The following is a 16585-nucleotide window of genomic DNA, read 5'->3' on the forward strand; positions in this document are numbered from 1 at the left end:
TGACACAGAGGTGCAGGGGGAGTTTGGCCATCCCCTAGAAAAATATTCGGTCAGGGGAAAGCAGAGAAAAAGAAGAGGTGAGGGTTTTTTGTTTTTGTTTTTTCTCTCCGGGCAAACCTTGTAAGCTCTCATAACTCTAGCAATTTTTCAATTTAAAACCAAACAAAGCCTGCAGTGACATTTAATGTGCCGCAATGTTTGCCAACTGCTGGAGACCAGCCAGCCTCATCACTGCCCGCCAAGCCCTGGATGCTTCTCAATGGGCAGGCTTGGCCGCTCTGTAAATGTCATGGTGAAAACCAAGATTCTGGGCCCTGAAAAATGCAGGAGTCCTCGAACACCGGATGGGCGGGGCTGGTAAAACCAGAACCTTCCCCAGGGCCCAAGAAGCCCTTTGTGTCAGGAATTCTCGGCAGATATTTGTAAGAGACCTCGCTGACACCCTTCTCTCTTGGAAGGAAGCAGGATGGAGTGAAAACAGGGAACCAGTACCAGGAAGAGGTAATAAATAACCGGGTCTGGCCACAGGTGGCAAAAGGAAAGCCAAAATACAGTGAAACCCAAGTGGATCCGTGACCCATTTATCATATAAGACTGCTGGTGAGATCATTTCTGGGGACACATTTACTAGCTGGGGGATAGATTTGAAATGGGAACTTACTAGGAAGACTTTACGACCTCCTTCCTGCGGGGGGAGCTCTGAAGCTCCCTGTTAGCCTCCCTCCTTGGAGGGAATAGAACCCAGTGATTCTCAAGCTTGAGCATGCGCCAAAATCTCCTGGAGATTCAGGGGGTCTGGGATGGGGACCAAGAATTGACATTCACCAGTGATACTGAGGATGCATGCCAGGAACCTCGCTTCCAGAAACCATGGATTAGAGATAGAGAAGGGGGAAGAAGAGTCCCTGGTTGTGGGTATATCAGCACCTCGATTCTTTTTCAAGCAGGGCTTGAACTCACGACCCTGAGATCAAGACCTGAGCTGAAATCAAGAGTCAGGTACTTAACTGACTGAGCCACCCAGGCGCCCCTCAGTTCTTTTCTGAACACCAGTTGTCAGTTTATGCATCCAGTCAATAAAAACAATGGAAAGGACTCAGGATACTGCTAGCTCATACTCACCAAGTCCTCCTTCAATATTAGACAGTGTTCTAAGCACTTTACATGGACCTGTTCAAAAGTTGCCCCAAATTATGAGGCAGCTAATGTATTATTCCCATTTAACCGTTGACGAAACTGAGGCTCATGGAAAAGCAGCTTATCCTGATTTAGTGGATGTTGAATGGCTGACCTGGGATTCAAACCCAGACAATCTGGCTATTCCTTGGGGGTCCGGGCCCACCAACCTGGGTTCTTGTTCTCTTATTTAAGACGCAGGCATGCGTATATACACACAGAACTGATTGAAGGCCTACTCCGTGTCTGGTGGACAAGGAAACCAATTCCTACATCTGCCATAGCTCTGAAGATTCTGGGGGTTTACGTTTAAATCTTTTTCTTTGATTTTTCAGTCCCATAGAATTCTTTCTATGTTACCCAGTCTATGTCGACCTCAGCATGGGATGTGACCCTTTCCCCCTAAGTCCTTCCCTCCCTTGACAAAGTGTCCCTGACTCAAGGTGGTGAAATTACAGATCAGGGTGGGGTGGGAGTGGGGCTACAGTTCTGCACAGCAAAATCATTTTTTAAAGTATCACAAAAAAATACGGAAAAATGGGGTGGGGTAAAGCTCAAGAGAGTGGTAAGATGAAAAAGAGAAAATGTCCCTCTATCTACCATTGAATCTTGAGTTTTGTTTCACTGAAGTAATCACTGTTAATAATTTCAGGTAGCATGGAAACAACAATTTAATATGAAGCACCCCTTTTCTTTAAAAAAAAATCCTTTAGTGCCCACCATCCCCCTCCTAGGCTCCTCTCTCTGCTCTGTTTTGCCCTTCGGTCCCCATCTCTCCGTGCCTTGCTGGGCCCCCTCCCCTCCATCTCTGTGCTCACCCCCAGCAATCAGGACACCTCTCTGGTTTTTGCAGGCAAGGTAATTTGGGCTCTCGGTCTCTGCTTCCTCCTCCCTCTACATCTTGCCCTGGCCCAAACTTCTCACCACCAAGACAGCCGGCCAGACATCTGCTGCACAAAAGACAGTTGTCTTTCTAGACTTTATCTGCCCTCTTTAACAATCCATCCCTGCCCCTCCTCCCTCACATGCCTGCCCACCCACCTCCCCCAACACTGCCCATGTCATGAACCAGTACCAAATGGTATCAGCACTCAAAGAGCTAATAGTCTAGTAAAGGGGACAGATGCAGTCCAAAATCCCAGCTGAGTTGTGCTAAGTGCAAAAAGAGGAACGCACCAGACTTGGTGGAGGAACAAAAGAGGAAGTGGTCTACTCCCCTTTTCACTTGGACTCCTGATGATAGCGATGGGGAGGTGGAGGCAGAAGGGCCAACTGGGTCCGTGTCTGGCCCTCTGTCAGGCCTTTTATATGCAGAGTTTGGCAGAACACCTCTTAATGACAGGCACTCAGGCCACATTAGCAGTTACTTTCTTCTCAAAAGGCTTGGATGGAGGGATTACTTTCCATAGCTTACAAATGAGAAAGCGGAGGGCGCCTGGGTGGCTCAGTTGGTTAAGCGGCTGCCTTCGGCTCAGGTCATGATCCTGGAGTCCCAGGATCGAGTCCCGCATCGGGCTCCCTGCTCGGCAGGGAGTCTGCTCCCTCTGACCCTCCTCCCTCTCATGCTCTCTGTCTCTCATTCTCTCTCTCTCAAATAAATAAATAAAATCTTAAAAAAAAAACAAAACAAAAAACCAAATGAGAAAGCGGAGCAGGAAAAGCTACGTCCCTTCCCTGCTGGAGCCTGGATCACAATCCAGGCTCCCATCCAAAGCTCACACTCTTCAGTGCTTCGGTGGGCCCTCCTTCCCTTCTCAACTGCATGTGGCTTTAGCCCTTGGATGCTTCGGGTTGTGCCAGCCTTCTTAGGCCTGGGGCCTCGGGTGATCCCTCTGCCACACTGTGCACCCTGCATTCCAAGAGGCAGACGTGATGGTTTGTGTCTATGAATGCGAAGTTGAATCACGTGAAATTGCCAGTGTTTGGCCTTAGGGAATCACTGAAACGGCCATTTCATATGATTTAGCCCAATACAAGGAGCCAGATGCATTTTGGGTGACCCTGCTCCCTTGGCTCTGTTATTTCATGAGAACCGGGACTTTCAGACAATTCTGACACCCTCCTGCCAGAGGATTTAGATCAAGAGATAGAGAAGAGAGAGAGAGGACCTTGGCAATTGCCTTTCTCCCAGGGAACCAGACCAGGTGCCTCAGGGTGACTAATGCAAGACCCTCTCTCATCTTTGGTTCCTGGTGGCCCCAGAGCTATGACGTCTGTGGTGGATCCCGTTCAGTGAGAGATTCTAACCTCACCTCTGTCTCCTTTTCACAGTTCTCACACACAGTGTCCAGACTCAAGGATAGCACCAAGCACTCTAAAATGCTTTTTACCAAGTAGCCTTGAAGTACTTGAGGTCAGCAGGGTTTCCTGAACAGTCAGGGCTGGTTGTGAGACAAAATGAAAGTATTTGCCTGTTGGAGAAATTTCCACATGTGAACCGTAAACTCCCATATCCTGCTTTTGGCCAGACTTGGGCTTCCCCGGAGTTGGTCAGACATTCCCCTGGTGGCCTCAGCAGCAAACCAAAAATTCTATCTCCCGTCTCCCCTCATCTTCCCTTCCCTCCCTTCACCTTCTCAGTCAGCTGTCTTGAATAAGTTGATAACAGATAATGTCGCCACTTAATCTTTCTCCTTCAATTTTCTATCCCTGGTGAGGCGGCTTCTCTCTCTGTCTCTGGCTTTTAACTGCCCTGGCTGGATCAGTAGTGGCCCCTCTGTCGCTAAAACCAGGGGCACTTTTTCTCTTCTTACCTGACCTCTAGGCAGTAATTGGCATTGTCCACCACACCCTTATTTTTGAAACATGCTTCCCCCAAACTCTTCCATTTTTCTTCCACCTTTGCAGACTGTTATGCCTGTTCCCATTCCTTAAATGTTGGTCACCCTCGGGGTCCTAGACAAGACTGTCTCCTCTTCTCACTCTCCATTCTCTCCAAGGATGAACCAAACACACCGGTGGCAGCCACCCATCGCCGCTTTAGGTGTCGACTCCTAACTCACTATGTGCAGCCCAGTCGTCGCTCCTGATCTTTAGTCCATATTCGCAAGCACTCGTGGACATCTCTATTTTGCTGGCTCCCAAATCTCAGACCCAGTATGTTCAAGCTGACATGAGAACCTTTCTCATCCCAACCTGTCGTATCCCATACGTATGGTGGCACTGTCCACTGATTTCCCAAAATCAGAAGCCTGAGAGGAACCCTTGCCTCTTTTCTCATTTATTCTCTATAACCAATCAGTGCTCAAATCCTGTAATTCTGTCTCATAACCTTCCAGCACATCTTCACTAAGTGGATTTTGCTCTTTCAGCCTTATCCTTCTTCAGACCATCCTTCATACTGGAACAAGCATGGTCTTGCTCTTCAGTGGCTCCTCATCACCCTTGGGATAATGCTCTGACTTCTGAACTTGGCTGATAAAGCCATACATGATTTGGTCGGTTCTTACCTTCTGCCTCTCATTACACTCATTTGCCTCCTGAATGCTCTTAGGTGCTCTTATCCCCTCAATTTCACATTATTTATTTCTTCTCTGTAGCTCATTATCTCAGACTTATCTTTGGGACCTAACTTGAGATACTTCTACTCAAGTCTTTCCTGGGGCCCAAGTGTAGAGAAAATGTCCTACCTTCAAAATCCCATAACACCCAGCACTTATTCCTATTAGAACATTTATCTCACTCTATGGGGGACACAGACAAGTAAAGAGAGTGTGGGTTCTAGGAGGAAGAGGGAGCATAGGAAGGGCCTTTTCTTGTTCTTTGTTGACAGGGCACGGGACATACTGCCCTGCACACACTAAGATGCTCATTGTATGAATGAATGAACTAACAAAGAGCTCAGCAAGTATTAGAGTCTGTGTTCTCTTCTTATTTCTACATAGCCATTTGGATGCTCATGTGCTCCTGCGATCTTTAATGAGTACTTAAGGTGTGCTGAATATTTCTCTCATTTTATTTAACCCTCACAATATCCTGTGAGGTCAGGATTAGCCCCATTCCATATTTCATGCTCAGGTGAGAGGTGATTTTCTCTAGGTAAGAGAGTCAGAAGATCTGGGTTAGGGTTCTAGTCCTAAGTCCAGGGCCCTTCCCATCTTGATTTTGGTGTCAAACATCAGTATGGTTTGATTCTGCCCATTTCCGTCTTCCATTCATTCCTGGCCTGATATCTGTTTCCTCTGGTCAGAGTTCATTTTCAAATTCAAGGAAGTCTGAGGGTATGGAAGAGATATTCTATTCCAAAAACTTGGTTCAGTGGCTGCTCTGGAGAGTTGGGATTTGATGTCAGAAAAGGTCAAGGGTGGAGGAAACAAGAGTTTGTAAACTTATATCACCCATTTGGGTGGCAATGGATTTATTAAACTGAAAATGTCATTAACCCTTGAGCATAGTATCTTGTGCTTTCCCCCACATGATGGGGGTATGAGTGATAGCTATTCCCCAAAGGGAAAGGAGCCAGCATATAATGAATATTCAGTATGGGTCAGGAACTCGTTTTATCTGCTTGAAATCCTATAAAATAGGTATTTTGCCTGCATGAGAAAAATTCTGGTAGAGGAAGTGACCGAGGTTATACAGTTAGTAAGTGGCTGAGCTAGTTTCAGAATCAGAGCTGCCTGGCTCCCAGGCACTTTGCATCATGTGGCAGACGGTGGGTTCTGGAGGCACACTGCCTGTGCTCGAATTTGGTTCTATGACTTTATTAGGATGTGTAACTTTACGAAGCCACTTAATCTCTCCAGACTTCAGAGTTTTCATTTCTTAAGTGTAGGATAATAATACTTCTTATAGGTTGTGGAGAGGATTAAACAAGGTAATATCTGTAAAGCATATTCCTATACATATTTTGTGAGCTCTTGCTAAATGTCTCAGAGAATTCTGTGCTGAGCACTTTGTTATCTTATTTAATCTTTGCAATAACCCAGTGTTGTGGACATTTTTACTATTTTGATCTTACAGATGAGGCCACTAAGGCTCACAGTTAAATGTTAAGTATGATCAGCGTTGTCCAACAAGTAGAAGAAAAAGCTAGCATTTGAATCCAAGTCACGCTGTCTCCAGAGTCCATATTTTTTCTTAACTATCATCATCCCCTTCCACTGGGGCTTCTTACCAATCTCGGCTTCAGGTGCCTAATTTTGTGGAGGACCTCAAGAGCCAGTCTTCATTCACGTACAGACTTTATCGCCCTGAGGCAGATTCGCCAAAGCAGAAGGGAAGAGAGTAGCATTCTTAGATGGAGATATGCCCCTGAGAGTTGAAGGGTTCTGATCTTTATTTTTGCATGGGGAACATCTTCCCACTTGAAACCAGAGGCTAGCTGGCTCACAAGCTCACAGGCCAGACTCCTCCTGGTGCAGCTTCATTTCTTTAATGAGAAATAGATTTAATAGTAGCAACTAGAATTTATGTTAGGCCTTTGTTCTAAGAACCAATTAAGACTTCCACTTTGCCTTGAACTAATTCTAATATCCTTATATATTTTTTTGAATTCAAGGCTAGAGTGTCCTGGACTAAGATGTCTTAGCAATATTTTTGCCTAAATTCTTTCTTTTTTAGAGAAAAGATTTTGATTTTCCAGCATCCTTCTCTCTCAGACTTCGAGTATCCCATACACATGGTTAAAAGGACTCTTCACACCAATTTGTACTAATGGACAAGAGAACACAACTTACTCCTAACAACTTAGTTTTCCCAGTGCTGACTTTCTAAGAAGGAGAGTTCTGGACCATCTGGTTTTTTCAAATCAGAACTTGGGAAACAAGATTTGAGGAAGGGTTTTTCCTGACACTTCCTGATTCAAGAGGGACTCTGGAAGATTTAATTTTTTTAGGTTACCAGAGAGAGCCTGACGAAGTGTTCTGGTTTTTCCAGGACACACAGTCACTGCACATATTGGTCAGGGAGAAAATTGTGGCTGTGTGTCTTATCCCTCAGCTGTGTCCATGTATATGTTGGTGTTGGGGGAAGAGTGAGGTGCAGAGGGAAATGCAGTGTCAGTATGAATCCTTACGAAGAGATGAATTCTCTATTACAGGAGAATTCATAGGTAGAATGAATAAGTAACATGAGTGGAGGTAATCTGGAGTCTTTGAAGAATGGTTTAAATCAAGAGGAATTGTTGAACACAGCTTGCAGTGTCTGGAGCCTGGGTGCTAATTCTGAGATCTGAGAACAATTTCCCTCCAATTCTTCCTTCTCTCCTTTTTCTTTGTTGTTTTTTATTGGGTTTTTATCATCTATCAGACGTTCTGCTAAGCCCTTTATGTACATGATCTCATTTAATTTTCACACAAGCTGATGAGAGAAGTATGATTGTTACCTCCAATTGACCAACAAGGAAATCAAGGCTTGTAAAGATTAAGTAACTTGCCCCAGCTCAGGAAGAGGGAAAAGTAGAGCCAGAACTCAATCCCAGGTTTCTCTGGCTCTAGACCTTGACCTCTCGACCTCCATGTCACTGCTTCTTCACTAAACGTTTTCTGTTCTTTGTTCCCAGGGACAGGATGAGAACTTCAGTCAATGTTGTGGGGGACTCTTTTGGGGCTGGGATTGTCTATCACCTCTCCAAGTCTGAGCTGGATACCATTGACTCCCAGCATCGAGTGCACGAAGATATTGAAATGACCAAGACTCATTCCATTTATGATGACGTGAAGAACCATAGGGAAAGCAACTCTAATCAATGTGTCTATGCTGCACACAACTCTGTCATAGTAGATGAGTGCAAGGTACCTTTCCCATTCATGGATATTGAGACCTGTATATAATAGTGCATGCTCTGTTTCCTAAGACAAGCACAAAAATCCCTGCATGTATTATTGTCACATTTATTTCTCTGAAAGATTGTGTAACCCAAGCTTCTGTGCGTCCCAGATCATCTAACTCTGTGTCTAACGTGGCAGGAAATCATCAAGTCTAACAGTGAGAGAGCCAATCAGTTGCTTGGTTCGTCCATGTGATGTTCGACCAGAACAGTCATTCTGATCCCCCCATCCAACCACTCCACAAATTTGATTGGTTTTCTTGAACATTTTTCCGAAAAATTTGGTTTCTAAGGCTTCGCTGGATTTCAAATATTCTATTCCTTGAATGAAACACCAAGAGAAATACCCAGAATCACTTCATTTACGTAGCATAACTATTCCTTCTTGCTGTGTATTACATATTGGTAAAAAATATGCCCACCCAACTTTGCGCAACTATCTTTCTCTTAATTATTTTTGTGAGAAGGTGAGTTTTGAACTGGCAGTCACTTTGCCGCAAGAATGGGGAAGCTATTTCAAGTAAAGGATAACTATCCTTCAGGACAATTATCCATAGACACTACATTTCCTACAGTGGCAGCACCATCTTTCCTGAAGCATGGGTGTTCTGGACTCTTTCACAAGCTGCTGGGTGCTAAGTCTTCAAGCTTGATGGGCTCTGTCTAGCCTTCATTGTAACTAACTTGACATTTTCAAAGACAGAGTGTCATGACCAGAGTGAAGCAAACTTGGAGAAACCCTGGCAGGTGAGCAGAATCAACTCCGGGGGTTGGGTTACTAATATGGTTCCAGGCAGCAACTGAGGGCAAGCTGTACCCCATACAGATTTCTGATACCTTTTTGACTCCTGTTGACAAGATCTCATTTAATAGTTAATTTCTTCCTGGGTTACTTCTGGGTCATTCCAAATATACACCATGGCTTCTGCCAGACAATTAAGGGTAACATAGAAGTGATTTTCTTTACTGGACTGTAACATAGATCCAGAAGTCTAATGGACCAACAACAGTCTTCTGCTCATCCCCTCTATATCAGGTACATGTGTGGATGAGCCAAGGCTCTGGTACAAATTAAGGAAGGACTCACGCATCAAGAGACAACTGCAAAAATTAATTGACTCAGTGAAAATGTTTCGAATTATTAGAAATTCAGATGTATCTAAAGCACATATTCCACTCTCCTGGAAAGTTAGTGTTTCCCACATCTGAACAAATGTGCTGGATTATTCCCCATCAAAATGTTAGTTTGGGTCAACAAGGGTCCATATTCCCGTGGAATGGCTTTATGTTCTATTTAACAAGTATTTATTGTGTGCCTTGCGGGGTTTAGCTGAGCACTGCCATCTCATTCCTGTGACCTCCTATATTTTGATCATTCACCAAATGTTTACTGAGTGCTCATGATCTGCAAAGCCATGAAATGGGCGTGGGAGGACAGCAAAGTGCATGTCTAATTTTGTAGTAAAGATAAGGCTTAAACCTGGTCCATTCTCCGTCTCACTGTTTTTAAACACCAAGATGGGAGATATCAATACTTCCTGCCAGGCTCCCTCTCCTTTTCTATTACCCAGGTGGTTGGAGGAGAGAGAGATGGGATGGACTGGGGAGTGGAGCCCCAGCTTCCTTGAACCCAGCCAGAAAAAAAACGAAATGCTAAAAAAAAAAAAAAGAGAGAGAGAGAAAGGAAGGAAGGAAGGAAGGAAGGAAGAAAAGAAAGAAAAGAAAGAAAAGAAAGAAAGCTGCTGTCCCGGCCACTTTGGAAACACGGGCCCCAGTATTCAACCATGATGACAACACAGGGCACCACCCCCAGGTGCTGTCTGGTGTTCCAGAGGCACCTCAACGTGATTTATAATTTTGCACAGCTATTGATCTGGTTCATCACTCAAAGCCAAACAGGCACATTCAAGGTCGGAGTGAATAGGCAGCTTTCTCTGGGCAGACACTTTGTTCCTGGTGGTCTTTCCTGACAGTTCACCGAAGGGGAAACAAATTTGCTGCAGCTCTGGTCAAAATGTTAACCACTTCAAGCATCGTGGCATCGCGTTGGCCTCTTCTGTTTTCAAACTCTTTCCTTTGTCATCATAGTTTGACGTTATGCTTGAACTTTTCAATTTTAATCAGAGTAACTGCACGTGGGGTGGTCATGGCTTGTTGCATGGTCTTTCTAGAAAAATATGGGGGCTGCTGGGGATCAGAGGAGGAATGAGTAGCTTTTATTTTCATGCACCTGGTTCAGTTGTCTGTCCCTAGCATGTTATATGTGTTCCTAATGCATGCGTTTCACTTCCACTCGGGTAAGAAGAAGGTCAGATTTCTTTCAAACATTGCTGCATTTGTCATGTCTCCATATCCTAATGCTTCCATAAATCCAGTCTCTCCATTATGTGGAATATCAGTCGTGGGTTTAAGTTTGCACATGACGTTGAGGACAGACAGATGGAAGGTAAGCTAGGAAACAATTTAGAAGTGGAGGGGTACACCTCCCGTTCGGTGTAAGGGTTCAGTTCACTTAGAGCCAGGGAAGCCCTAATATAGACAGGCTGGTGGTGAGACCTGATTATGAAATGTCTGCACTGAAATCATTTAGGTATGCTTGTCACTGACCTCTGGCTTTTAATCCTTTCTTTTCTTTTTCATGTTTAAAGCCTGGATAGCTTATGTGGTATCCAGACCCTCACGATTTCTGATTTTGCAATTGGGCATGTATAAGCCGACTTGGCCTCCTTGGAACTGAACCTTCCACACGCATGTGTAGAACTAGCTGTTGAGTTCTGGGGGGTTTTCTCTGGCTGTTGGGAGTAGCACAAGGACACTGTTTTGTTAAGGACTGCATTCTTACGTGATGGGTCTGTGTGTAGCTTGACACGCCCACAACCCTAAAAGCATAGTAGACGTTATCCCCCAAACAGCAAACTGTCTCTAGCTCCTCAGTACTCCCCAAGGCAAATGTGGACTTTTCAGTATTTATAAATCTGTGTTGAAAAGCAAGATGGACTCCAAATCCGTTGGGAAAGAATGATGTTTAAAACTAATGTGGAAGTCATGTAGCCTAACTTGGATCTGGTGCTCCTCCGCATAACCCGGGGGGTGGTTTTCAGATTTGTGGCCTGTTAGCTGGATGCTGATGATAATTATTTTCAGGTGACTCTGGCAGCCAACGGAAAGTCCGCCGACTGCGGCGTTGAGGAAGAACCGTGGAAACGTGAAAAATAAGGATATGACTCTCAGCAAATTTTTGAACAAACTCCCCAGCATATCTTATGGTAAAAAGAGAATATAAACAAGCTGTCTTTAAAAAGGAAAAAAAAGTGCACCTATTTCTGTGTTTACTTAATCTGCTAGCCAAGGCTTCGAGGATCTGTTGTGAGTCAGTGATAGGCGCGGTGCTGTGTCTTTGCCAAGTGATGCTTTGTAACTGCCTCATTTTCTCACCTGTATTATTGTCTGAACGGAGATTGCTGGAGGAATCAGTTTGAATTGAAGACACATTCTTGCCAGCTTCCCTTTGCTCTCTAAATGCAGAGCCTCGGAAGCTCTTTTCCCAGGGGACATGACTAAAGCGATGTGGTACACTCTGGGGACTTGGGATAAAGAGCAGACACTCAGTGTGTGATTCCTTCAAGTGTTCTCCATGCTTCTGCTTTGTTATGCACAAGAGATTCTGTTAGAAGCCCCTAGACGTAATTCTCTTGAAATGTCTTGTAGAGTTTGCCCATGGGTTGATTAAAAGCAATTCCTTGTCTTCGGGAACTCAGAATCTATCTTCTGTATACTCTTTCAACTAAATATTTCAAAGAGGATGGTAGTGGGAACCGTGTTCTTCAAGGCAGCTGATTACGGAACCCACTGAGTTTCTGCTCTGCCCTATCCAGTCTGGGGAAATAATCACTGAAATTTCAAAGTAGGTTTCATAATTTGCTCTCAATTTGATAATGGATTAGGATGTAATTTGCATATGGCCGCTGTACATATTGACAAAAGTAAGAGAGCACAACCAACGTAAACTTTAACCAGATTCAAATATTCAAATTCGTTTGTGTTTGGTTTGCATTCACCTGGCATAGTGAAATCAAGTGAGATGATTTGATTGATGCTTTACTTTCTTTGTTTCAGCCGTAAAATTCTTCTTTGGACTTCTAACAAAAAAAAAAGGAGATTTTTTTAATCAGCAAATTATTTTAGTTACAGTCTCATTAACCTAGAAGGCCGAATCATTCAACTCTCCTCACACGTGGAGGACAGTTACATTGGCTGCGCCTCTTAATACCGTCTCTCGATAAAAAACAAAACATCGTCATTGATCTAACATGTAGAAAGCTTTCTGTTGTATTCTCTCAAAGCACCTAAAACTACTTACGGGGCACAGTTGAAAGCAGAGCCAATCTGCTTCCCAGTCTTCTCTTTAGTAAGGAACAGAAAACAAACGTGCAAAATCCTATAAAGGTGACATTCCCATGGCAAAGTCAAGGCAGCCTTGAGCCACGAAATGGGAGCAAATGATGGCTCCTCACAACTTCACAGATGGCGTCTTCAAGGCTGTCATGGTTTGAGGGAGTAAATAATATAAGTGGATTAGCACCGTGCCTTGTATACCATTGGCACCCAGTGAATCCTGATGATGGATTGTGCAAACTAAACTTGTCAGTTTCTCTACTATCATTTTCTGTTGAATAACTCACAGTATTTTCCTAAGGTTGCGGGCTTTGGGAGTTTGCTGGTAACTTGAACATGAATCACTGAGAAATAAGTACATTTGACTGGCTGCGAGGAGCGTGTAGAACCTTGGTCCACACGTAGGAGTCAGGTGGTCATCAGAGACCAGCAGATGGGTGCTGGGGTACACACTAATAGTCGTAGGGTCCAAATGTTCTGAGAAGAGGTCATGTATATAGGCATCACATGCCCTTTATTACCTATTCTTGGTGACTTCTCTTCCAAACCAGACACCTTTGGAACATGCAAGAGACATAAGATTCCAATTGCTTTTGTCTCTCAAACCCTTGTTATTTTTAGATAAGGATCACTGTTGAGCAGCATTAAGCAGCTTTTTGCCTTTTTTTTTTTTTTAAATATTATTGGTCTTCATTTTCATTAGATGGACAGTTAATTGGGTCACCAAGGACGTGCTGAAATGTAGTAGTGGACAATGCATCCTTTACAGCAGATATTATGGGTCAAGGGGACAGTTCCTGGATTTAGCTGTGAAACTGTTATGGATTGTCTTTAAGTGGTGCTCCCAAGAGCTTTATGACGGTAGAGAGAAGGATCTAGGCAAGGCACTGAGGAGTTTGTGGGTTTCGCTGTTTAAGGCCAGCTTAGCACTTGTACACGCTGACATGTTTCTCAAAAGAGTGGTCTTGGGATCGTCTTCCCAAGACTCCGCCTCAATGTCTTCCTGCTTTGCTTTGTCTTCCTAGTTATCCTATAAATATATAAGGGGACGATGTGTTCAGAAGAAACAAGATGTACAGCTTAACAAAACAGGTTTTTCTGGTGTAGACTACCTGTAATACGTTTCATGAGAACGTACTTAGGAAATCACTTTCATCTGGAAATTCACATCATATTTAAACTGAATAATCTGTCAAATTCAGGACTAACCTGAAAATCCAGGATGTATGTAGAGCTGACGTATGACTGTGTTCTCTATTTTTTAGATCTCATTCATTCTTCTTATGCCATGCCCATTTGGGCTTCCCTTGGCCAGCATGAATGCCATAAACAGAACAAACAGATCCAGAGTATACCTCTAAGAACCTTTTTCTAAATAAGATACGTATAATCTTTCCGTTATATGCACAGATTTATATTAATGGGTTCAACACAGATATAAATGCTTGTAACAGTTCATTAATATTTGACGATGCATAAGTTATATACAGACACAAGAGGCCAGATCCATACACCGCAACCCATAAGGTCTGTAAGTCAGGTCTTTGGCAACACCATTTTGTTACAGACTCATTCACTCTTTTTAGGAATCCGAATCATTTTGAGAGAAAATCAACTGAACAGACTTTCATCCTCCCCTTTATAATTTTTGCCCCCTGGGAAACCCAAGTAGAATTACCATTTGATTACCAACTACAATTCAATGAGCTAAATCCAGTCAGCAGGAAGAATGGCTTATCTCTCAAGCTAAGGCTTTACCTTAGGTCTTTGAGGATGTGCCTCCCGTGCAGAGCATCACAGAATCAAGGCAATCATCTAGATCATATAGATCTTCAATAAAGGTCTTCAGGTAATAAGATCTGAACCAAGTAGATGCCAGATTCAATTCTTTATTTCCTGTTGGGTGTGGAAACACAGCCCGTAGTCTCATTGCCTGAAGAAGTTACCTTGTCCCGTAAAAGAAAAGTATTAGCTTCTCCTCTGCAACTATTGGTCAGCCGAAAGAAAGGGTGCCAGATGCCTCACTCCTGGATTTAGAGTGGTGGAAACTGAGAAGGGCTTAGGGGAAATTCAGTTTATGGGGAGATGTATTCCTGGTAGGAAATATCAGGAATCCCAATGACTGAGTAGCTGGCCTCAGGTCATTTCCAACCTTGCATGGGGAAGTATGTCACTTGCAAGCATATCTAGTCAAGAAACCCTTTCGGAGTTGGATAACTCATCTACTGGCTCCCTGAAAGGAAACCCAGTCCTGCCATGTTTTTGCAAATACCACACTTCCTTTGGTTCTCAGGAGCAAACGTTATGGTACAGTGTTGTACTTTTGTCAGAATCAAGGAATCTGTCTGTGCTATAGTTTCCCATGAAATACGGCAGTAAGTCCAAATCAGTACACACACGCTCAGAGAGAATTTTTCCATGGTTCAGACTTTTGATGAGAAGGTCTTTGCAGCTCTTGCTTGGCTTGATGGCCAAAAGGGCTCAGCAGTTAAAACCCAAGGGAGGTGGCTCTTCTTCCCTGCTTTTTGAGTCTTGGGGCCATACAGTTGTCTAGGTTGCTGGTATCGCTTTCCTTATTCTCCAAATCAATTCATTCCAAGGCAAGAAAAAGGACCAATGAGATTTTTTTCAGTTATTGTAATACGCACTCTTGGACTATTAGGGTCACGCTAAGTGTACACTTTGTCCCCTTCACCTATTTTGCCCATCCCCCCCACTCACTTCTCCTCTGGCAACCAGCAGTTTGTTCTCTGTATTCAAGAGTCTGGCTTTTTCATTTGCCTCTTTTTATCTTTGTTCCTTTGTTTTGTTTCTTAAATTCCACATATGAGTGAAATCATCTGGTATTTGTTTCTCTCTGATGGGCTTATTTCACTTAGCTTTATATCTCCTCTAAAGATTAAGTTTAAGCAAAGAGCCTGAAGGAATTCTGAAATGAGAGTTTTATACATCTAGCTGCCAGAGATTAACAGCCTCAGTATCTCTGGTACTGAAATCTAGAATAAGGGCCACTGAGTGCCAACCTGGGCAGGCGCTATAGGCAGACTGTTCTCCTTAGGTGAAGTGAGTCCAAAGCTGCTCATGCTATAGTTGCTTGTGGTTTTCCCAAAAGGAAAACCCAACTGCCCACTCCTCCTTCTCCTTTCTCATTCCACCTGTCATCATTGCTGCTTAAGAGACAATTTAGTAAAAGACCACATGTTAGTGCAAGGGTTGGTTCTAGAAAAGATGACAAGGAATCTTAATCGAATACTATCTCATTTCATAGCCTAACACAGTGAATTCACATAATGACGTAGGGAGGATGAGAAATAATGCCGTTGGGTACAAGAAACATTTGACTTAGACTCTGCCAGCTTTTAGCTGTATAACTTAGATAAGTCGCTTTATGCCCAAGCCTCATTCCTTCCCATATGCAAAGTGAAGGGGTTGGATTAAGTGATTAAAACTCTCTTCGAGCCCTAAGGATCCATGATATTATGATCTCTGCTTTAATTTCTTTTTTTCATAAGAGGCTTACTACTATAAAGTATGACTTGCTTATATTTTAAGTCAGAGTGGCCCACAATAAGGAATAATCAATTTGGATTGTTTTTCATCCCCTTGGGGCAATATTAAATTCAAGCCTCTCTCTTCATTTGATGTTTTACAACAAGCTTGGAAGATGGCCACGTTAATCCATAGTTTGGTGTTTTGGGATACAAACAGACATCCTTTGACAAAACTGCCCTTTTGCCTAACTCACTGTCTTAGTAGAAGTAGCAATTCAGCTCAGAGAAAACTGCTGCCACAGGGGTAGGGCGAGTCCAGAGCCTCACTCAGGGCCTTAGATCATTCCCACTGTAGCAACAGAGCCCACTCTGAACCCAAAACACACAGTTTTCTGCACACCGTCCTAATTGCCAACCCAGTACAGGAATCTGGGAGTCTTTGGCAAATAAACTTGAACACTCTTAGGAAATTTGGTGCAAGACTTACACGGTAACAGCAACTGTCTGTCAATACCTTCCCTCCCTGCTTATACACAGACATGCACAGCCGAGCACAAGCGGCTGAGCCTGGGCCAAGTCCTTTCTCTGCGGTGATACTTGAATTCATTTTCAAATGGTCGTCTTGGTTGGTTTTTATCATGGGCATCCCATCATAGCTATAGAGAAGCTCTACCTTACAAGAGTGGAGTTGTGCTGGTTATCATTGTGCCCTTCCGTGCCTGAGGGGTTTCCAGGGCAGATAAAGTGCATGGTC

General features: G+C 43.6%; 1 protein-coding gene across 1 annotated transcript in view; it reads left to right on the forward strand.

Moving 5' to 3' along the window:
- SLC1A2 (solute carrier family 1 member 2) overlaps nt 1-12494 on the forward strand; it is a 48605-nt gene extending 36111 nt beyond the window's left edge. Inside the window, exons 9-10 of the mRNA XM_045893903.2 lie at nt 7679-7910; nt 11090-12494. Of these exons, the coding sequence (XP_045749859.1) occupies nt 7679-7910; nt 11090-11161 (304 nt within the window). The 3' untranslated portion in view covers nt 11162-12494. The remainder of the gene's footprint in view (nt 1-7678; nt 7911-11089) is intronic.
- The last annotated feature ends 4091 nt before the right edge of the window (nt 12495-16585 follow it).

The sequence above is a fragment of the Mirounga angustirostris genome, unplaced genomic scaffold (genome assembly GCF_029215605.1).
Source record: "Mirounga angustirostris isolate CCGP_5_RB_7025 unplaced genomic scaffold, mMirAng1.0.hap1 SCAF_13, whole genome shotgun sequence".
NCBI classification, from domain to species: domain Eukaryota; kingdom Metazoa; phylum Chordata; class Mammalia; order Carnivora; family Phocidae; genus Mirounga; species Mirounga angustirostris.